At 39.3% G+C, this 23857-nt stretch overlaps 2 protein-coding genes across 2 annotated transcripts in view; both read right to left on the bottom strand.

The window, feature by feature from the left end:
* Positions 1–10169, bottom strand: part of LOC121950162 — a 32832-nt gene extending 22663 nt beyond the window's left edge. The window contains exons 1-2 of the mRNA XM_042496080.1: positions 10127–10169; positions 9853–10013 (exon numbers count right to left, since the gene is read on the bottom strand). Of these exons, the coding sequence (XP_042352014.1) occupies positions 9853–10013; positions 10127–10169 (204 nt within the window). The remainder of the gene's footprint in view (positions 1–9852; positions 10014–10126) is intronic.
* A 4327-nt stretch (positions 10170–14496) lies between these two features.
* On the bottom strand, positions 14497–23400 carry uri1 (URI1 prefoldin like chaperone). The gene is made up of 11 exons (XM_042496600.1): positions 23022–23400; positions 21338–21372; positions 18718–18796; positions 18316–18451; positions 17067–17158; positions 16906–16969; positions 16562–16757; positions 16232–16469; positions 15946–16097; positions 15596–15836; positions 14497–15209 (listed from the first exon to the last, which is right to left on the bottom strand). Exons 1-11 carry the CDS (start codon positions 23091–23093, stop codon positions 15021–15023), a joined length of 1494 nt encoding a protein of 497 aa, XP_042352534.1. The 5' UTR covers positions 23094–23400; the 3' UTR covers positions 14497–15020.
* Between the last annotated feature and the right edge of the window lie 457 nt (positions 23401–23857).

Genomic DNA, 23857 nt, shown 5'->3' with positions numbered 1-23857 from the left:
CATATGGTACTGACCTAATCATATCTGACAGGAAAAAGAGAGCCAATTCTATTATAATATGGCAGATCCACTTCATAACCTGGTATTCCTTAGCACTCATGCCAAAACAGAAGGGGAAGCAGAGGATGTTCAGCCTACCTCACACCCACTATCAAGGATTACAGTCATTTGAGCTTTTATCGCATTTGCCTCTATTAATGTCATTACTGTACTGTAGCCTTGGATGTGTAACATTGTACAGCGTATCTAATTTGAAGTCAAATCAATAAAACTGATAAAACTCGACTTCAAATGGCTATGCGTCTACAGCATCAAATAACTTCTGACTACTTTGTGTGCGTTTCTTTTATTACCTGGGTTTTCAACAAAGGGTCCACCAACCTTAGGGGGTCCGCAGAGTTACAGCAAGGGGGCGGTCAAATTACTGCTCGATCATTTTCAAATTTTAATTATTTTTTTTGGTCAAAATTAAAACATGCCTAAAAATACACATTAACAACTATAACATACTATTAATTAAAATAAATTGGTCTATTAATAAAAACCCATTTAATTTGCAGTACGCAACATTAATAACAGTTGCTGACTGTTGTACATGCTTTTAGCCTATTTTATCTTTACGACCCTTATTGTATTCTTTTGTTTTTGTAATGATTTGTATGAATGTGTCTCGTTTGTTTTTTTTGTTTTTTTTTTTTGCTCTTTCCCTCGTCCAAAAGCCAATGGGATTTTTTTCAATGGATTTTGGATTACCGCAGAAAATAAGCTCTGTGGCAAACTCACATTTATGATGCCTAATTTAAATGTTTTGTTCAGCAAGATAATCTCTACAGATGAACACCACTTTAATGGTTTTGATGCCTAAATGTAGTCGCTAGAAGTAATAAGCTAACGCTAGGCTATAAGCGAACTACACTATGGTCGCAACAAGGCTGTGAAGCTGCGTTCGGCAAGATGACGCTCTGTAGTCTCATTTGGCCACTTGGTAGTAATCATCTTTATTAAGACACATAAAAGCTTCATATTTACAAGTGGGATATTTACTGATTTTTATTTTATTTTAGGTAGTAGAACAGAATATAAGCCTCTTATGCTCCACAGACCTTATTTCAGGATTCTAACCAAAAATACATTTAAAAAAAAAAAACAAAAAAAAAAACAAAAAACATTGACTTCAAGATGAGGGAACTGAGGTCAATGTACTTTTTGGTTTTTGATTTTTTTCTTTCATAAAAATAAATGTAAAAAAACAAATATTAATTTGATTTTCTTTTCAAAATAATTCAAAAAATAACAAGAAAAAGAAAAACAAACCATGTTTAGTTTCCAGGTTCAGAAATGGAATATACAGAATAGAAATTCCCCCAATTTTTCTTTTTTTCCTATCCAAAAAATAAAATAATATCTTCCATTTATGGTGCACAATCTCCTGACAGGCTGGCAGAAAAAAAATGTGCAGAGATTTCTGTAGATGATAGACCTACTAATTTGATTTTTGCACCCATGCATTGAACAGTTTTTTTTCCCCCCTGGACCACTTCAGCTTTCAGTAAATGAAAAAATAAACCTGGGATTTTCTCTGTTTTCTCTGTATTTTTTTTACACTGTATATTCCATTTGTGACACAGAAAAAATATGGCTTGTTTTTCATTTTTGGATTTTAAGATGAAAATCAAATAACTATTTGTTTTTTGTTTGCTCATTTCTGTTTCTGAAAAGAGAATTCAAAGACCGAAAAGTACACTGACTGAGTGCTAAAATGCTAACTCATTTCTTGGTTTTGGGACTCACTCCTTGGGGACACTATTAGCTGTGTTTTTATTACCAAATGTACAGACGTTCTTCATGCACACTGTCAACCTCACAAACCGCTTGGCGAAAGTGCGGACGGTGAGGTTTACTCACCCAGCCATGCTACCACTGCTGCTGACTTAGCAGCAACAGGCAAGCACAAAAGAGAGAAGACGCAAAAAAATATCCAGAGAACTGTTTTTACAGTATATGTATCAAAGGGTCCGTGCTCTGTTTGTCTTTCAGCAAAGGGATCCTTGGCCTAAAAAATGTTAAAGACCTGTTTTACGAAGCAACGCCCCGTGCTCTTTCTTACCTGTCTGTCACAGTTAGTTAGCTGAAACCACGAGAGAGGCGAGTAATAACACAGCAAACTCAGCTTTACAACTTTACTCCAAACCAAAACACCAGATTTAATGTAAATAAAGGCCTTCAGAATAATATTTCTTACGAGTCTGAGCCACCTGCTGCTGCTGCTGCCTATGGTCCATAGAAACCAGTCAGTCAGTCATGAAAATGTTGTACACAAAACCACACAGATAAAGAGCTGGCGTGCCAGCAGCCTTGGCTGGTGTGAGCAGCCTGTCTGCTCTGCACTGAGATCAATGTAAGGATATGGGCCTGACCTAATCATATCTGACAGGAAGAAAGTGAGCGAATGATATTAGCATACACTAGATCCACTTCATATTTGTTAAAGTGGTATTCCTCTGATTAACTAAGCATAAGAAGGAGGCATAAAACCGTCATCACTTGTGTATGTGCGTGTGTGTGTGTGTGTGTGTAAGAATTGTTGGAGACGGTAGCGGTATGCAGAGCCATCAGGTGTTTCTCTGTCAGAGTGGATTAGACTCTTTTTGGAGCAGATTGAGAGAGTGCTTGATTGTTATTAAGCATCATGTCACACAGTAGCGCCTCTTAGGTGTGGCCGCGCGTAGACGAACAAGGAGCAGGTGTGATTTAGCACAGCCAATAAAAGGAAAAGAAATGTGACACATACACAATTAAACCCGCCATGGGAACTGTGCATTTTGGATGATTTTGGATCTAATGCTATCAAACATCATTAGTTCTTCTTTTCTTTTTTTTTAAACTGTATTCTTCTGTCTTTCAGTATTTAACCTACAGGAGGGTGGAAGTGTAATCTTTTTACTTTGTAGCTGCAGCATATTGTCAGCATGGATGGATGGACAATATAGTAAATCCATAAAGAGGTGACACTGGAATGAAATTTATAGATCAGAAGTGCATATTTCATATTTCTTTTTAGCAGCAGTTAAAAAGCATTAATAATTTATGCGCATGGTTGAGCTGAAAGCTGCAATGAATGCACCACATGAGCCTGCAACCAACCGGTACACTAACCTATCTAATGTAACCTAAAATATCAATAAAAGAGTAGAAGTGGAAAAACTAGTCGGCAAAGTGATAATATAAACAACACATCTGATGATAGTCAGACAGATAACACATCATGTATTGCCTCTGAATTGCACGTTATGATGATTTAGGAGCATCTGAGTATTTTCCATTAAACATGAAGACAAAATCCTGATATATTCTGGTGTCAAAAAACATAATGGCCATAGGGGTAGATTCTGAGGGGGGCACAGGGGACACCCCCTGCTCAATATTTAAAACATGGGCATTTGTCTCCACCAGTAAAAACATTCAAACCTCGATCTAACACTTGGGAAAGTAATCGAGGGAGTTTCTTATTTTAAATGATGCCTAGTATGAACAAAGACATTAAAAACAATCAATAATCAAGCAAATAACCAAATTACAAACCAGTTAAAACAGAAATGAAATAATATAAAACAATATAAACAATTACAGCAATAAATACAGTACAGTAAAATACAGGATAATAAGCATGCTTTGGAGTACATGTATTGTTAAAAGCATTTACTCAATTAAAACAAGATCTGAAATAAAGCATTTGAGCAGCTGTGATGGTGTCAGTGTCCAAAGAAGAAAGTAGCAGAGAACTTTTACTTTGACACAATCAAAGACATTAACATGACAAATTGATGCAGGAAAGGCAGAAATTGGTGGGGGAAAAAATCACAAAATATTAGAAAAATAAGTGTTTGACACTTCAAATTTTCTGGTGGAGGACCCCCCAACACTGAAACTAAATCTAAAACCTTGATACTGACTTTTTAGATTTGATGTTTGTTAAAGCTGGTCAATTTAGCTAGTTTACTATTTTGAAATACATACATTATTAATATTACAAATACAAATGTAACTTTTGGTAACACACTATAATAAAATGAAATGCTTTTTCAGTCCACTAGATTCATTTTGCTGCAATAAAAATTACTTTTTTAACTTTTTTTTTTTTTTTTTTTTTTTTTAACTTTTTCTTAATAACTTTATCTTAAACAGATGTTGACATTTTTTTCCTTTGGGGACATGATTTACAGTTGAAAAATAGGTAATAAATTGTGATACATCGCAATACATGTTATGGCAATAATCAGTATATTGCAAAACATTTAAAATCACAATAATATTGTGTCATGATAATAAAGTATTAAAGTATCATTTGGCCTGTGGTGGTTCCCACCTCAAATATTTATATTTATATTTATGTCTCTGTTTTTGCAGACTGAGGGTTGTTTGCAATACAGATGAAGTGATATGTGATGATATGCCCATGCAATACATATGGAATGAAACACACATATCCATACCTCATATACACTAACTAATTATACAGGAGGATGCTATACGTATTTGTAGATGTCCCAGATTCTTTGTAATCTATTTCTGCCGAATTCTAAATAACATAACAAGAGATCATGACTTTCAACATTCCTGGAATTCCCTGACTGTCCCAGTTTGCGTATAACAACAGTTTTATTCATCATTACAGAGCAGGCTTATGTGCAGACAGTAAAAGCCCCATGCCATGCATTATGCCCTCTGTGTCTCACTTCACCCACCACGCGCCCACCCGCCAAATCAGCCAGCCAACCACCCCGCCGACTGCCCTGTCAGGGGGGATGAAGAGCCAGTACAAGGAAGAGGGCAGTGGTAACACAGCTGCCCACCATGACCTGTACAAAAGATAGCACCCATATACTTTCTGACAGCCAGATTAATGAAACCCTATAGGAGCTTCTCTGTAGGCCCCCCCAAAAGCCTGACGGAGACAGAATAGTCTAACCAGCACCATTCATTACTGCGGGAGTACAGAGCACAGAAAGAGCACACACAGCACTGACAAACTAGCTCCTTGTGAGTAATAGCTAAAGAACTCATAAAGGAATACATACACATTTGTTGTGGATGCAGTAAATCTATGCCACTCCTTTTACAACTATCAAAAAATCTGGCTTGTGCCCCGTAAAAATAAATCTGCCGCGCATGTGGTGCAGCAGTGATGTGATGTTATTTGGGAGTCAGCTATTTCACATGTTCAGTGAAAGGAGGCTTTCGATTAATTTTGTTTGTCTCATTCACTAATGCAGATTAGTGGCATTGAATGCAACAGAGGGGAAATGAGAACCTTTGGCAACATAGTAAAAGCTACAGGGTATAGAACACCGCCAACAGCAGGTCTGCTCAGTGGTGACCAGCTGTGTTTGTACCTGTACGAGTTGCTGGAAAACCTTGCTTTTAATAAGGCTTGAAAGCGACAAAATGTTCTCAGATTGCATTTATGCAGTCGACAAAGATGTGGAAGTGTGTATTCTGTATCATAACCTCATTACAGTGTGTGTCACATATAAACATCACATTCATGAGATTCCCCTGATGCTTTCAATGGAAGGAAATATAAACACTGCTAAACTAGTCATGCACATGCGAAGACACCCACTCTCACATGCTGTCTCTAACACACACACACACACACACACACACATACGCAGGCACGTGCATATAGAATGTATTTTAAATCACTAATGTGTAAACAGTTGCTCTTGTTTGCACAGACCACCTGTTCTTTCTGGACACAAACAAAGCTTTGGCGTACGATGGGGTGTGTTAACAGTGTGGGGTGCGTAGGGGATGCCTTGCACAAGAGAAGCCTATCCACATGGTGTAGGCTGCATCAGATGGTTGGGCCCTGCAGGACGGCAGCCAGCTCCAACAGAACTCACACAGATCTGAAAGAATGGAGCTTCTTCAGTCCGCAACATACTGACATGTTTTGCTTTCTTGAAAAGTACAACTTCCCCCCCGGTGCAAGGGGAAGCAGGCTTGCCAATGCAAACTACTGTCACTATATCATTTAAAGAGACAGGATGGAAGATTTTTTTTGTCTCTTACATTGTTCAATATTTGCAAAACTGCACAGAGATGGCAAAAAAAAAAAATTGGGGCAAAACTACATGTGTCTACTTTGAGTTGCTAAAGCACTTGGAGGCACTAAAAACAAAAGTCATTAAACGAGTCATCACAAAATCACAGCAGGAGTCTGGTAATGCCACTTACAGTATCTCATTAAGCTATGGCATCTACAGGAAAAAAAAACTGACAAACAAAGAGCATAATCCAAGGCACATTAACTGGGCTGATAATTCAATGAACTCTCATTTGGCAGCCATCTTGCCCTTATGATGGTCTTTTTTTTTTTCAGCCGCAGCAGCAGAGCACAGACCCCTCGTGAAGTTCCTCACTCTCTCTCTCTCTCACACACACACACACACAGATATATATTCGTTCTCTCTCTCTCTCTCCCGCGCTCTCTAAAACAACAAAACATCCACCATTAGACAACGGGGTACCGGCGTAATTAGAAAATGACTTCCTTTGCAATCCTAGCTAAGTAGTTTACACACTGTAATTACAGGGACAAAATCATCTTTTCATCATTTCACTGATTGAGCTCATCAACCCAGTGGGATCCCAGGACTGTGCTCAGGCAACATCTGGGCTAAGAGAATTAGCCCTTAGTTTAGCAGGCCTTACACAGTGGCAAGCAACGCAGCATGAACACCGGACATGGCCGTGGCACACGTCTCCAGTTGAGACAGTTTTTTTGGATAATGTATCAAATTGGATGTTGGATCACAGGCCTTGTCAAACAGCCCTTGTTCACATTCAAGATGCACTCATTTTAAAACAATAAGGCACAATTCAAGAGGGAGGCAAGGTCACTGCGCAGCAACTATCTCTATTTCCCACACTTCCAAAAAATGCCATATCAAACTTTTCCTCCCCCTCAGCGCGCTCCTGTACTTGTGAGTTGAAGCATTGAAGATTGACCTTGGCGCACAACAACATGCCTTTTCATGGGGCGCTCTGTTTACTCTAATTCTCCGTGTGCCCTGAGCCTTGACTTTCTAACAAACACATGTGGTCGCGGTGTTGAAGGTGAAGTGCTTTCGTTTCGTCTCTGTCCTGTGGAAGGGCTCTGACTCTGTGTGTTGGCAACAGAGGCAAGTGTTTAATGTGGCAGCTGTTAGCCTCGTGGATTTTCACTAATCACTCTCTCCTGATTACTCTGATGAGTGTATGATGCTCTTAAATAATCAACCCGCAATGAAAAAAAAAAAAAAAAAAGAAAAATAATTATCATCATCTCCCTAAGTAGTGCAGCTGCACCCGCCTGCAATAATTACAACTAGAACAGGGCGCCTTCTCTCGTCACTTACAACCACTTATTATTAAAGATAACGCTAATTGGTGCGGTGGTGGGCGACAATTCTTCATGGGGTTCATCATAAAAAGCCAAACCTTGGAAGTTATGGCACATTAGAGGTCCTAAAGCCAAGGTACGGTATTAAACATGGCATGCTGAGGCATGCCGATAATCTGAGCCAGGGGAGTAGTAGACGTCCTATCAGTAGCCCCTTGGTTGCCTCCCTGCCTTGCCCTCACTCCACCCTTCCCCCACTCCTGGTATCAGCCTGGCAGACACAATTAACATTTTCATAAAAACAATTCCCTGCCTCCAATAGTCCAATGTAATTTGTTTTCCATCTCTGTTCATTAATCATTGTTTAAATCGGTGAGCCATCCCCTCCACTCTGCCATCTGCACTCAGCTGTGTTACAGATATGACACCTTCCCCCTTAATGGGAGCTGACAGCCAAGAGAGGAGGCCTGTGGAAAATAGCTTCCTGCATGTGCACTTCCACCTCACATACTGCCAGCAGGTGAGAGAGGGGTATTTAATGGCCTCTGATTAATCTCAAAGGCAAACAACATTACACTACAATATCAGGCGGTATGCGACGCTACAGTATACAACACAGCAGTGGGGAAAAAAGAGTGCAAAGCTACCCAAAAAAAACTCATGCAGACATTCTTCATAACAATGGCGATGCATTCCACATTTTGTCGAAGTTGTCGACTGTTTTTTTTTTTCTTCTCCCCTAGTTAAATTAGTGCAGTGTTCCTACAATATGCTATTGTTTTCCTGGAATTGGGAGCAAGGTTATTAATTATTCACTGTTGTGTTCTCATATGAGGGGGCTATGCTTTTCACTGTATTGCCTCATAGCTCAAATACTTAGGGCCATGGTACTCGGGCAAATTTCATGAGGCAACATCACAGAGATATTATTATCACAAGGCAGACACTTAGGAGATTAAAAGTTTCCTGAAGAGTTTTCAGTGATTGGAAAGGTTCAGATTTTTCTCTGATAAGATTTCAGCATTTCTGCCCCCCCCCTCCCTGCATGGGAAAGACAAATCAAATAACTTTTGCCTCATTTTTTTCCCTTTTCTTTCAAGGGATTTGAAGCCTAAGTCTAGGTTAGCTTAGGCATTTTTGAGGGGGGAGAAAATCCTACTCAATGTGGTGGTAAGAGGGTGCCAAAAAGTTCATCTGGCCTGTTGATTTCAGCATGGATTACAGATATTCAAATCATGAGCCTCATGTTCAAACAAGTGCCTCTATCAGGGGAGAAAGTTGCCAAGCAGAGCTTTGTCATGTAAGCTGTATGAATTTACTGCAGCATAATGAGAAAACGGCTGTGGCGCTACATTTAATACAGTTTCATCCACTCACCCTCCCTCTCTCTAATTTCCTCTCAGTTGTGATGATAATAATTCCAGATACCCCTCCAGCCTCCATACAAGCTTTAGTTTTTAAAAATGAAAAAAAGATGGTGTCACCTGAACATACACAGGCCCAATTTTTCATCAGGAACTGTGTCACGGGCGCACACATGGTCCCAGTTACAAAACGCTTCAGACAAACGCCCCAACTCTTTTTGGGGTGTTTCTAACAAGGACAGCAGCAGCAGCAGCAGCAGCAGCAGTAAATGATGTGTATATTCAAAGCTGAATATTTCATGTTGATTGATCGAACTGACTGCCACCCACCTGCTCCTCCTCCTGTCCCACCGGAGCTGGCATGAGGAGAATTCAGTAATTGAGAAGAGCAGAGCATGGTCTCTCTTTGCTCACATATGACAGATGGGGCATCATCGCTTCAAAGGAGAGCATTTGGAAACAGGAGGAAGGAAGGGGGGGGGCAGAGGGTGAGGGTGGCTTTGAAAGTAGCTGTGCCACTCTGTACAGGTGACAGTAAAAAAAAAAGGTTATCTAAAACATGCACTTAAAAAAAAGGTTAAAGCTGTAAAAGGTGTAAAAAATCATTTTAGTGCATTGCAATGTGCAGACACGTTGTATCATTATTCTTAGTCACACACAACTTCATTAGTCCTTATTTTGTATGAAATCGTCATATTTTTTAATTTGCGGCTCTAAATTATAATGAGACATTAATATGGAATTAAAAACAAGCCGTATGGCTTAAATATGACATGATAGGAGGTCGTATGAAAAACATTACGTGGAGCATGTTCACGGTCTAATGTACACACAACATATGTAAAACACAAAAAACACACACATTTGCTGTTTTCTACATAAATCTAACAGACTGTCGCTTTTTATTTACATTAACGCATCAAATTGAATTCCACAGTCGTCTTTTAGCCCTTCGCCATTACTTACTTTTTCACCCCCCAAAAAAAGAAACCAACAGTGGTAGCTCTGGCAAACGCGTCTGTCACAATCCGACATGTCAAGAAACTTAAACTCACTTTTCGCAAATGACTAAATGTGAATGGTGTGGATTATTTGTCTTACCTGGCTGCTTCGGAGGACACGAGGTGACAGCTGGAGTTCAGAGGAGAGTGATGTTGAACTGGATGACTGACTGCTGACTGACGGACTGTTCGCTTCACACGCTTTATCATAAACGCCCAGTCGGACCCAGATTTCCCCCCACTTGAACCGCCGCTTCCTCTCTTTAAACAACAAAAAAAGAAGAAATCTGTCTCACCAGACGAAGGCGGCGGTGCGCTTTGCTCTGTAGTATTTCCAGTTGAAGAAAGAGGTAATGAAATCTTTAAAAAATTACTCGGGATACTTCGACATGTCCCGAAGCCGTATGTCTCCCTCATCTGGCCGCTGGTGTGTAAGTGTAACAGACTGGCACCGTGCGTAAAATGTGCTCTGCCGTCTCCAGGACACAGACCTTGTCAATCCGTCTCCTGAGATGCATGCGTGTGAACGTGTAACGTGGTGTTATGTGTGTGTCAAATTTGGTACGGTGATTACCTGGAAGAGTTGTACTTTTATATTCTTTGAAAACTTCTCTAAAAGTATGATGGATACGCCTGTGATGGCATGAACTTGCTCTCTTTGTAGATAATATGCAGATTTTTTACACCGGTTGAGTGTGTGTGTGTGTGTGTGTGTGTGTGTGTGTGTGTGTGTGTGTGTGTGTGTGTGTGTGTGTGTGTGTGTGTGTGTGTGTTACAGCAATGTTGCCTTATGCACCCAAACTGTTTGTTGGCATACTGTGTAAGAGAACAAAGGATGACTAAACCTCAGTGATTCAGCATTTTAGTTGGTAAATGGCTCTATTAAGGAAGCTTAATTGGATGCTTGTAACATCCATCACATTTCTACCCATCCTGCTAACCTTCAATGTAGATTCGCCTCCAACAAAATGAGGGAGCGTTTTCTTTCTCTGACGGAGTGATTGCATTCCAGACATTTTGTCCTCCTCAAAGAAATCCTCGCACACAATCTTAAGTGCAGATATAAAAAGCAGAAAGAAAACATAAGGCGTATCAACACAGCAACAGGTCTTTGTTTATGATGTTGTGTTTTGATTTAATGTTTACTAAAAAAATGCAGCAGGTGCTTCTTCTTGTTTTTCTTGTATTGAAATTTAAAGCATATACAGGCCTCTAAAGGTAGTCATATAATGGTTGAAGTTGAAAAGGTTATTTTCAATATTTGCTTTAATAATTAATGAATTAAACAGGACCCTCTTCACAACTACTCTCCCCTCAAATCTACATACCAGCTCACTCACTTTAACTGCCTCAACTGCGTCTTATTTTATACCTATTTTAACTGATTGCCAACCTATTCTCTGTTTCTTATGATATGTTTTATTTATGTGACGTAAAGTGAGCTTTAGTGGCATTTTATTCTTTCTATTATCAATAAGAAAAAGCAAAACCACATGTCAAAGTGATCCTTTTATTTTGCTTTAAGCTGAACTCTGACTTTGAGGATGGAAACAGTAGTGTGAGAATCAAAGTGTCATGCAGCTGCAGAGCTGTAACATCACCCTGGATCACCTGAACGTTTATTTCTCTCCTGTGATTTCCGCCAGTTTCTCTTATAGAGTGTAAATGATGTTGGTACGAGACACTTTGTGGCTGGATCTTTGATATCATACGTTCAAACAGCGCTGACGCTGATATGCTGGCTGCTGTTTAATCCATTCCTCTGACATTTGGAGCTAAGTGCAGCTCTTCCTCTCCCTCCTCTCAGGCCCAAGCACCTGTCTGGACAACAATACCTGCTTGAATCCTTCATCACACAACTCTTAAAATCCCTTTTAATCCCTGAAATGTAGATCTTGTGTGTGTGTTCCAGCGCCGTTACATAGTTGGGATGCTAGATTTCTTTATAATGTAGTTCTGCTATGTTCCAGCATATACCTTCACAGCTTAACCTACATAAGACCATTGATCCGTGTCTCACCAATACAACTCCAGTATGTTAAGCATTGCCTAATCTGTCTCATGCTACCTGGATTTTCATATTGGAGAAATAATCCTGATGAAGAGAAAGGGGGGGCAGAGTCACCTCAGGACCTGTTTAAAAGCTTCTTATCAAAGACCTGCACTCCCACCATTTAACTAAAAGGGGAGTGATAGCCTTTCAACTCACAAGCCGCAGCTTTAATTAAAGCTGCTTGTGGGGGAGATGAAGTACAGTGGTGTGTATGAGTTGCCCCGCAAAAAAAGTCAAAATTACATCAAACAACACAGCTCAGTCCAGAGTGATTTTCAAATTCACTATTTAAGAAAAAATGGTTTGAAACATATTAATCCGGCCTGAAAACGGTTATTGTGCACAACTCCAAACATTCACAGAGCAAACCAAACTGTCAGCAGCCCGAGACAATAAATTATTAGTCAAACTATAAAAATGTAACAGTGTGTAAAAAAATTTAAAAATAATACAGATGTATGTATCACTCAGGGCAACTTTAAGTAAATATAAAACAAGAACTTAGATCTTTCTTTATAATTATTGTTTTGAATTTGTTTAGATTTTTTTTAACACTATCTTATTGATATTTTTCATTTTATCAGAGAAGACATTACCATAAACTGTAATCTCAAGATACCAATATGTACGGAAATGTAAAGAAGAATGGAAAGAGAAAAAAGAGAAACAGACTGGTCACAAAACAAAACAGAAAACAACACCAACAAAACACATGCATTATAGTGTTTATAGGTACATATAGGACAGACCAGTACAGTTCCAGGACAAGTAGACTATTCACATAGTTTATTAATGGGTCTCAGGTAACAATCATAAAGATCAACACCAGTAATATAACACAAAATAACAAACAACAATAAACAAGTAGATGTACCAGGGGTGGAGCTAGGCGTTTTAAACATTCGGGGCTCGGCCCAAACGTAGGGTGGCCGGGGGAATGATTCACCAGGAAGATTTTTTCATTCATGGCAGCTTTATGAACTATTGTTTAGTGCCTAAAAATCTATTCATCATTTGAGAAAAACATAATAACTGCCACATGGGGGAAAAATCTCATCTCAAAATCTAATTGTTCTCCAAAAGTCTTTATTATTCTGAATCCACAACGCAACAATAATTGAGGATGACTAGTTTTCACTCACGCCACCTTAAAAAAAAATACCAAAATTTTCTGACGTAGCTTTTTATTTATTTTTTAAACTATTTTTTTTAAAGTTTGGGGATTAGGATTTTACATAAACTGCATAACTAATAGAGAGGTAATTGAACTTATGCTCCATTGATTTCGCGGTCCAGTCAGAGAGACATAAAGCTGATGGCTTCTGAGAAAACATTTTGGGACTGTCGGCCCAGAAGTCCCCACCTTTTGTTGCCCCATTCCCCCAAGTACTGCATACTATGAGGCTTTACAATGAGGTATTTATACTTTTTTTTTTTTAAATGTCTTTTACTTTCTGCTTTTTAGTGTACTGCATATATTTGGCAGCTATAGGTATTTTAAATTGAAAATATAAATGATAAGTTCCTAAAATATAGCACATTATTTAAGATGATTAAAGCGTTTTGGCTTATTAACCATAAACTGTGTCTGGTTGGGGCTCCTTGTCATGTTTCAGTTGTCTATGAGTTGGAAGCAGTGCCAACAAAGAGACATTTCCCCTCTAGACTTCTCAGATGGTTTTATTTGATTGTTTGCTGTGCAAAGAGGAAAAGTTAAGCAGCATTTGACAAAAAGGCAAAAATTAGAGAAAAGTTCAAAATTTACATGGCAGAACATTTGTTTGTTTTTCTTTTCCCCACTAATCATCTCATGACCTTTCAGATTTATGAGGAACCACTATATGGGAGTCACTGGACTTAACTACCCACCTGTATATAAAGTAGTTAAAATAATCTACACCTCCATAAGCTACCACAGTAAATGGCTACTCATACATGGATAAATATGTGTTGAGTATAATTATGTAATATACAGTCAGCTGTTTTTACTTGCAGTACTTTTTAAGTACATTTTGCTGTTAATACTGAATAGGAGTTTAAACTCAAAACTTTAACTAGTAATGGAATATTTAAATGTTGGTACTTCTACTTAAGTGAAGGATCTGAGTGCTCGCCATCATCCAGCTGTTTGAACTCTAAATCAGACTTTTTTGCTGGTCCTTTTTTTCTGGTCCTCAGTAGTTACGTTTTGTTTTTGGGCTCATGCTAAACCTGATTTGTTGTCGGGGTGGTCGGCTCTCTCTCTCTCTCATTAGGGCTTCAGTTTGATTGTACTTTTGCTAACTGGAACAGGCATTTGGTGTTCAGTTTGCTATACTGCTTTGATGAAATGTTACTGCTCGCTTACAGAGTTTGGCTGCAATATGGCGTGGGGATGGTGCCTAACTTAGTTCTTCAAATTTGAATGCACAACAGGAAATTCACAGCGAGTAACAATAATTCATTAGAGACCATATTCGCTCAGTCAGTGTCTGGTAATAGCTGTTTAAAGACCAAAACAATTTGCACTAGGTATCAGGAGCGAAAATGTGTTACTATTAACATCATTATTACTATGCAGTGTGACAACAACAGGAAAATCTTTTCAAACTGATATTCAGATACAGAATAAAACCTGTCAGCAAACACAAATGAAATACAGACCTGGAACAAGATAATACTGTCTCTCAAGGAAGAAAGAGGAAACAAAACTCGTAGCCAAAATCATTTATTTTCCTTTTAGTTTCCATCAATATTCTTTTTTTGTCTTTACACAAAGCTCGTCACAAAGGAATACATACATTCGTTATGCAGGTCAAGTGAAGGTAAAATGAGAGCTGATTCTGTTTAATGATCAATACTTGGAAAAAGAAAGAAAAAGCAACTGATCCTAAGTGTAGCCCAGAGTTTTACATAAACCCACGATAGTATAGATCAACAGAGAAGCAGAAGACGGGTAAACTTATGACAGACAGCAATCGTTTTAATCAATCACAGAAAAATGGACATTTATTAATCGCCATTTATTCTGTGGGAGTGAATAGGCAAAAGAGACAGCGTAGCTAGTGTTTGGAGCTTCAACAGTCATAATAAATGACTGCATGTATGCATAGAAGTGAAAGACACGTTACAGAAAGGAGAGGATTGTTTGTGTCGGTTATCAGTTGTAGAAAAGAAGCAAAGGCTTAAAAAAAAACAACAGTTATTGTGAATTATGGATATTTGCTCGTTAACAGTCACTTCTGCTGCAGCCTGGCAGCTTTAAACTTTGACACCCTTTTCGGGGCTTCCTGGGGCGGGGCGACATCAGGCGCCACCTCCTCGTGTTTCCTCTCCAGTATTGTGGGCAGAGCTGGTGGAGCGATGGTCAGATGAGGGACAGCAGAAGGCATTGGGTCCTTTTCTACGACTGTACCCGAAAAGGCCTGGAGAAAAAAGAGAGGGAGTAAAATCATTAACTTAATGTGGTTTTACATGACTAATAGTGAGCGTTTGGGTCACAAAAGAGTTGACACTGTTTTCGTGCTGCGTTGTCTTGTTCATGATGCCTCTTGTGACAAACATTTCATGACTGTTCGACCATATGCAGCTCCCATTAGAAGTTAAAGAGGCTTCTGTGGGAGTTTTATATTCTCATTAAGGGATCTGAGGCTCAAAGGTGCCGTTTTCATAAACTGTTTCATAATATAAGCATATTCCTTCCCACTGTCACTGAGATGCAAGACTGTACAAAGAAACTTGACTGAGATCTATTCTGACAAAAAAAAAAAAAAGACAGTGAGGAGAACTGAACTGAAAGACAACCACCCACCTCAAATCTGGTTGCGGGGTGCAGTGGGACCGCCGTGGGACTGTCCTCCTCTGTTATGCCGTCACTGGTGTCGCTGTGCGTCGCCTCGTCGTGGCTGAAGCTGCGTCCTATCATGCGTCGCTCTTCAAAGTCTGCCGCGCTGCTCTCGCTCGTGTCGCTGCACACGCTGTTCTCTCGGCTACGAGACTTTAGGATAGACTTTCTGGGGATGGGTTCCCCGTTTTTCACATCCACAAACAACCTGGCAAAAACAGCAGACCAGTTTCACACACCTCGGGAAACAGATCTCAGAACTGCAACCGACTTTCAGTTTTTAAATGTGATGTGTCTGAATATAGTGCCGCGTTTACCTGTAGATGTCCGTTGGTGTTGTGATTTTGTAAAGTTCGTGATGAGAGTGTCCGTTATTGTGGCCGTTTTTCTTTTTCCTCTTCGAGTGTTCCTTTTGCTCTTTCCTTTCACTGAACTTCAGCATGGTGTTTTTTCCTGTGTTTATCCTCACCTGAAGCAAAAGACAGAGAGGGTAAAGAGAAAGTCACCAGAACAGAAATCAGCTGCAGAATTAAAAGAAAATAAAGAGAAGATATCTAATACAACATATCTGTAAAAAAAAATTCAGTTATTTATCTGTCTGACCTTCTTGGGTTCAGTTGTGTGTGAGAAATAGATGGTAGGCAAACAGCTGCCCTCCTCTTCCTCGTCGTCTTCTTCCGCCTTCCTGTCTGCGCTCGGCGGCGCTTTACTGTGAGGCGCAGACGTCCAGCTTGGCTTCAGACTCAGTCCGTTTACCGGAGGCGCAGCATCTCCCTCCTTCTCCTCCTCTGAGGAAAGGGATGATGTGTCCTCACCGTTCATGTCTGCATTATCGTATAATCTGGAGAAAAAAATTTCCGAAAGACATTTAAATTCACCCGAGGTTAGAAAATGTGCAATTATTAAGGCAACACCCTGAGTGTGTTCATCTACCTGTCCTGCTCATCTTGTAGCTCCTCCAGTTTCTCGAGTTCATCCAATCTAGCCCACAACTCCTCCTCAGTCATGGTGCCTTTTCTGCTCCCCCCGTCTCCGGCCTCTCCTTTATTTTCTTCATCCTCCTCTCTTAAATCCAAGACAGCGTCCAATTTGGGCTTAGAATTTGGTTTGTGAGCTATTCTGTGCTTCCCTTTAAAACAGAGGATATGGGGAAAGAAACTCCTTAACATTTTAGCCTAAATGTTAATCTGAGTTTGGTGCAGAATTAAGGTTTCGTTGCTTTTTGTAGCGAAAGATGAATAAACAAATGAGGGCAGGAGAAAGGCTAACAAAGATACCTTTGCTGACGACCACGTTGTTGTTTCCGGTCTCCTCTCTAATGTCAACATAGTCCCCTTTGCTCTAAAACAGAAGCAAAGTCAATACATTTGTCTTATCTTATGTACACTGCCTTATGCAATATCTCATCTGTAAGACGACTTTAAGTTGTGCAACATACGGATGACATGGTTTCCAAATCTTTCACAAGCCCAACTCTGGCCTCAAAGTTTTTCATCGTCTTCGACAGATCATCAAGCTCATGCTTCACATCTGCAGAAAAACAGGTACATTATCATCAAAATGTGCCTTCAGAGTCCAAAGCAGACTGACAATGTGAACAAAACTGGCTTCAGGCTAATAGAGATCTAAATAAATAATTTAATTGAACAATAGAAACCAGCTACTGAAGAGTTAAAAATCCTTAACAAGTTGGGGGGAAAAAATTGAAAAATGATGACACAAACAGTTCATAATATCTTCTGCCCTGAATACTACTCCGGATCATTAAATCTTGACAACAATTAAGCCCTTTTACTAATAGCGGCAGAGGGCCCTTGTTTCCATGGCGATCGGGAGCCCCTCCAGTCAGTGCATCAACTGGAAGTGAGGAAAGGTCAAACACAGAAGGCCTGACAACTCAGCCGCTGTCTGACACATTTCAGCCAGCTATGTTTGTATTACAGCACTTAGCTCTGTAATAGCGGGGTGGGCAGGGTCAGGAGATAGGAGGAGGGCGGGGGAGGGGGGCGGACGACTGCGGATGGGCTGTGGCAGCATGTTTCTGCTTCACTAAACACTCTAATAATGTTCACATCAGAGATCGTTACTCGGGCCCATTTGACTTGATATGAGATTTTCAATCCTAGAATGAGCAGCAGGGAAAACACATGAAAACATGGCTGAACAGGACCCATGTTAAAATAAACACTGTTTTTTGCTTGCACTCGATCAAACTAATAATGTTGCATTTGCAGGATTTCACCACTGGGTAAAAAAGGGTATGATTTGCTATCACAAGATTCAGGCAGTGACAACAGTGACACATCAACACGAGTGCAAGAGCAGCACAGCAAAGTGCTGCAAATGTGCTCTGCAGCTTGCAAACTTTTAACCACATGTGAAATTAAGTCCCCTGTGTATGAAAGAATCATGCATGCTTCAAGGTTTCAGCACAGTTACTAGAAGTGGCATTACAGTTCACTAAACACATCCTTAAAATAGACTCAATTCTACCACTATATCAAAAGTTTCTCCCCCAAATATTCTGGTAAATGACGGCTCAGTTGAAAGTAAAGTTTTTCATAGACAAATTTAATGCAGCGACGCCCTCTGCTGGACAAAGAAGAGCAGTGCTGAGCATTTGCAAATTTAGCAGTGCTGTCTTTCTAAGAAAGGACAATGAAAAGTCTTTTCAAAAACAGACTCACATTTCATCCTGTGATCAACAATTTTCTGAGCCTGCTTAGCAGAACACTTGGCGAACCAGTTGTCGCCGAGCAACGCTGTGACCTCGTTTGTGTGCACCAGCTTCCCTGGCATGAAGGCCAAAGGGCCAAAGGGAACCTGTTTTTAGCACAGAGGGCGGAAGAAAGAGCAGAAAGAGAAACAGTTAATAAAGCAGGTGGCAGAATGTGGACATGAAAGTATGAGAAACTAAGAAATACATCTCTGTCACAGCTGTAGACACATGCATCTACAGGGTCAGTTTCTGCAAAGTTAAGATCATCCTTGTAAAATGGTAAACTTTCTTTTTGCAAAAGCCACTCATTCAAAAACTAACCCACAATGCACTCGCTGTAACTGTGTGTTTAAACAAGGTCGGCGCTCACCATGATGTCGTAAGACAGCTGATCTGGAAGAGTTTTTAGGCGGTCATTCAGGGCTTCATAGTCACCTGACACCTTATTCCTGCAAAAGCATGGATTTACAGTGTAAGGCCAACAACTATTTAAAGTGTTTTATTTGAAGCCACCGATCTCCTCTGTGGCCATTGTTATCCACATTAGTTTGTTTAACTTATTTTGGGATGCTGAACAGAACAATGCGAAACAAAAGACAGCTATGGAGAAATGAGGAAGTGCCTATTTCTTCCTTAAGGAGCTCTTTTTTTTAACATCTTTTCCTAAAAAAACAAACAAAATATGAAATCAATCATTTTTTGTCTTAAGACCTCATGTAACCCTAGATGTTGTTGGTATTTATTTGTATATATTTGCCACTGTACGATGTAAAACTTCAGAGAAAAGCACGACAACAGTGACAGAAAGCAACTGCTACACTTTAGTGCCTTCTTCCATGCAGTAAAGAACACAGAAAGATGTGTGGTCGCTCCAAATGTTTAAAGTTTCACAATTTTAAAAATGTTCCAAGATGACCTACTTTCTCCAGTGAGAGTCACAACACCAGTTGTGTACGGGTTGTGACACATAGGAAGTTATGCAATGCTCTCTGCTTGTAAACAAAGCGTGTCATAGCCAGATGAAAGCAACGTGATTACAAAATACTGTATCGTTGACTTAATTGCATAAATTATCCTCAATAGTTACCAAATTGCAGTTTGCAGTAATAGTGTGGCGTGTTTTTGTTAACTCAAGCTTCAACCTTTAATGTAACTGCTACCATTAAATGACCTAATAAAGAGCTACAGAAGGAGGAAGAAGAGAACTTTTATAGGTTTTGTATTTGATTCAGTGTTTTAATAATATTGTTGACTTAAATTTGTTGTATGTTTGTTGTAAAGATACAAAAAAATTAGAATATCTCAATTTGTATCGTGAAAATTCACACGGTGTGTTCTGCCTGTGACTACAGACCGCAGGTGCACTGCACAAGGGTCTTACACATCCATGCAGGCGTTTTCAGTTAATCTGCTTTGTTAATCCTCTGTTCAGATTAAAGGTGGGTGGAACTACACTGTGAATTATGTGACATCACTGGACCTGACAGCTCCAACAAAAGTGGGAGAGTCGAAGAGATGTTGAGCACAGTGTGTAAACGGCCATGCAGTTCTGAGAAGAGCTCTAATTAACCATAAAGGTGTGTTTATGTGTGTGTGTGTGTGTGTGTGTGTGCGAGTGGCCTGGGCACCATGGCTGGGAAGGGCCTTTCAAGACTAATAGTAAGACTGCTGAATTGTGATTAAAGTGATACTTGTGACTGTTTTGCTCAACATTGAGATACTTTTTTTATATTTGACAAAGCATTTTATTGTCCTTAAATTGACAGGCAGCAGCCCTCATGTCCGCATAATACTAACTGTGTCTGCAATCAATACTACTAAGAACACCTGTTGGATATGTTTGGGTGGGAAAATGAACGTCATTTAAATGACCCTATATCAGGGAGATACTTTGACATGTCACCGTAGGAATGCCACACGTGAAAAACAACCAAATTAATGATGGTTGAATGCCATTTAGCTGCTCTGGTTCCTGGGTTTTGGTTTTGTGCATGTTGGCTCACTGTCACACTGTCATGGCTTACTGGGACACTTACATGTAACACGGCTTTTAATGTTCAAAGTAACACCTGTGTTTTTCCTACTGTGACAGGTCAAAATAGCTGCTGTGGAAAAAGGGGCCTGTTGGTACATTGAGTTCTCTGCTCCAACTTCAGCCTGAGCAGATTTATAATAGCGCTGACTAGAATGAAATACAACTTTTTTTTGTTCACAAGGTCAGAAAACTCCTTTTTTATTGGACAATCACACAGAATAACTGAAACCACTGTGTGTGTGTGTGTGTGTGTGTGCGCGCGCGCGCGCACACACACACACATGCAGAGCCTTCGAAGTTGTCCATGTACTCCTTGCTTCTGCAACTGTGTTTGGGGATCAGGAATAAATGGGCTAATTGCAGCATACTTGAAACAAATGCCTCTGATTGGTCAGGGAGTGTCTAATTTGTTGATTTTGACCAGAGCCGGCACTCTAGAAGCAGAGCATCAATATTGCACAGAATCATGCTTGATTAATTGAGGAAGCCAAACTCTCGGCTATTATTAGACAATAAATTATGCAGTTCTACTACCATGGAGCTGTACCAACTGTGTCTCGACTAATCCCAAACTTCTTGAAGAGAAATGAGTGGATAATAACAGAAGCTCAATTTATGGTTAAATATCCATTTAATTTTATTTTCAAATTGCTAGTGTTTGTAGAAATAGATCACTTAGAGATAAGTTGTGTGGCTGTGGCCGAGGTTTCCAATAATACAGCAAGAGTTATGCAGAGTAGGACTCGTTTTCTGAGTATATTCTACGAATGATCCTGCGTTTGAATATCTTTTCATTTCATAGATATACATGCTTTGTTATATCTTGTAGGAAGATTTTTGCTTCTTTGTGTCAGACGTTTTTTTTATAATGTCCTAAAAGTCAAGCAGACAAAAAAGAAAGAATGCTGTAATTATTCAATTGTTGAAATCATACATGAAATTTTCTCATACATACCAGTGCAGAATCCGACTTTCACAGTCTTTCACCACCTGTTTGTAGGACAGATAATTTCAAAACAAATCGCAATTAAAATCTATGCAACTCGCACCCTCATGTGTCAAAGCCTCAGTGGCCTAAAGAAGTTGTGGTAAAATAGCAACTGGGATTATTATCACAAGCAGATTCCCAACACATTTTCTGATCAGTACTTTAAACTCTGTGGTACTGCAAATACTGCTATGTAAACACAAAAATTATGAATATTTTGTCTAAATTAAAGAACCATCACACACAGGGAAAAAGACAAAATACCCAAACAGATGAAGGAAGCAGGAGAGGAAGACAAACACAGCTGTCAAAACGACATCCAAATGGTCAGGACATCTGCACAAACATCTCTCCTAATATACACAGTACACAGGCTACAGTTTATGCAAAACAAAGTTTGTTGCAGTGTGCATGGAAATAAGAACTTCTAATTTCAATGTCAAGTAGGGCTGGGCAATATACTGACACCAAAAAGACATTGTGATATGAGACTAGATATCATCGAAGATTTTGGATGTCCTAATATCATATGTTTTTTCTTTTCTTAATTTCAAAGACTGGAGTCATGTCTGAATTAACCAGACTGTTCTATTATTTGCAAGGGATGACAAAAATTAGTCGAGGATCAATTAATCAATCATTAAGAATTAAATCGAATGTGTGAAATTGAATCGATCAGTCAGTGCTGTCAAAGGGTATACAATATGTTGCTTTGAGCTTTGAGGAAAAAAACACATTTGGTATTGTTTAAAATAAGCAAAATTATTATGGATTTAAAAAAAAAAAAAAACAACAACCTTTTAATCCATTGTTTATTTGACCAATAACTGATAACGGTAAGTGCTTACAATTTGCAATCCTATCTTTGACCCACTTAGTGATTGTACCCACATTATTTGTCAAAAATTTCACTGCATAAATATTTTGTAAACGCACCAAAAATTAACTGTACAATATCGTTACAATGTCGATATTGAGTTATTTGGACAAAATCTTCTTGAACTATTGGCCTGTTAGTTTTTTTCCATATTTCCCAGCTCAATAAGGGTTTGTGCTATAGGCAAGCATAGTCTGATTAGGATTTCACTTTTCCCATAGTAAACTATAAAAAGATTTGTAATCCAAAAGTGAAACTTCTCTGATAGTACATTTGAAAGGGGGGGACTTCCTGACGGAGCATCTCCGGGGCGGTGTTGACGTGTTAGTTATTTAATAGCTATACCGTTAGCTAGCTGATCGAAAATGTCATTTAAATAACATTCAAAGTCAACTTCCCAGTGTCTGGAAGTCAACAAATAAGTGCTCAAACTGCAGTTATAGCCAGCAGTGCGAAGAAACGAAACCAAACACACCTCCCTGCAGGGCGACATTTATCTAACTACAACTTGAGCACGTGAGAGGCTGCAAGAGAGGAACCTTCTCGAAAATGGACAGTCAAAACAGTTAACTCATAACTTGCTAATGTGACACGTAGGTTAGTATAGATAGTGCACAACTGTGTGTGTTTTGTGCACAAAGCACTTCAGTAGATCCAGTCGTGGTTCAAAGACCGTGCTGATCCACCGCGTGGCCAGCAGCGGACTGAGGTTTGGCTAACGTTAGACTTTAGTTCCTAGCCAGCAAAATGTTTCGTGTCAACTCGTTAAATTACCTTCTCGTGTTCCTCTCGGAGCCTGACAACTCCGCCGAGATCCTCTATGTTCATTTTACCCTTTTCAGCCATCACCAAACCACGTGCACAACAGGAATAAGTGGTGTTTTTTGACCCCAAAACAAAGCTCAGGGGTTGTTGTGAGTCCTAAAGAAGTGTTTATGAATGCAGCAGCAGCTTTTCCTGAGACCCGTTCTGGTCGTATTCATCAATGGGGCAGTGATAATTATCCTCACTTTCGGAAGTGATACCATCTCACACTCTCATTTCAAGATTTCTGCATCATCTTCCGAAAAAATCCACGGTTTTAATATCCAAAGATAAGCAAATATTCCTGATCACTCTCGCTGCGACATGCACCTCGGTCCAACGGCAAGACACCAACAATAACAAAGGCACTTCCGGTCAGAATATTCAAAATAAAAGTTCACATTGATACGTCACTTTTCATTATAATGAAGTCCTTTCAAAAAATTAACAGTTTTGAAAACAGTATGCACAGTGGTCAATACAAAACACTTCAAGTTTAAATAATGAGAAAAGTGAGTACAAAGCAGACAGACGAAAATAAAATGAACACATAGCTTTGAATAAATTGATAGTTTTGGTTAGTTTTTTCATTACACAATTTCAAGTTTGATATTGTTTTAAGATATGTATCTAGATCTAATTTTCTAAAAGATGTACATGGGGGAAATTTCTTTAGAAATGCTATTTATGAAAGTTAAAACAAATAGCTAAAATAATGAGCAAATTCATAATATATTGTTTATTCTTGAAGAACTTTAGATTACAAAAAATAGTAGCAAATCAGGTTCTTTGAGCGAAATGTTTAT

The sequence above is a fragment of the Plectropomus leopardus genome, chromosome 11, assembly GCF_008729295.1.
Source record: "Plectropomus leopardus isolate mb chromosome 11, YSFRI_Pleo_2.0, whole genome shotgun sequence".
NCBI classification, from domain to species: domain Eukaryota; kingdom Metazoa; phylum Chordata; class Actinopteri; order Perciformes; family Serranidae; genus Plectropomus; species Plectropomus leopardus.
This window is presented reverse-complemented; position numbering and strand designations above follow the sequence as displayed.

Coding starts and splice junctions, on each gene's coding strand:
- uri1 (XM_042496600.1), bottom strand. CDS start 23,093: ATGGCTGAAAAGGGTAAAATGAACATAGAGGATCTCGGCGGAGTTGTC. Junction 18,797..21,337: donor GAAAGTCGGATTCTGCACTG/GTATGTATGAGA, acceptor ATGCTTTTGCAG/GAATAAGGTGTCAGGTGACT. Junction 15,837..15,945: donor ACACCAACGGACATCTACAG/GTAAACGCGGCA, acceptor TGTTTTTGCCAG/GTTGTTTGTGGATGTGAAAA.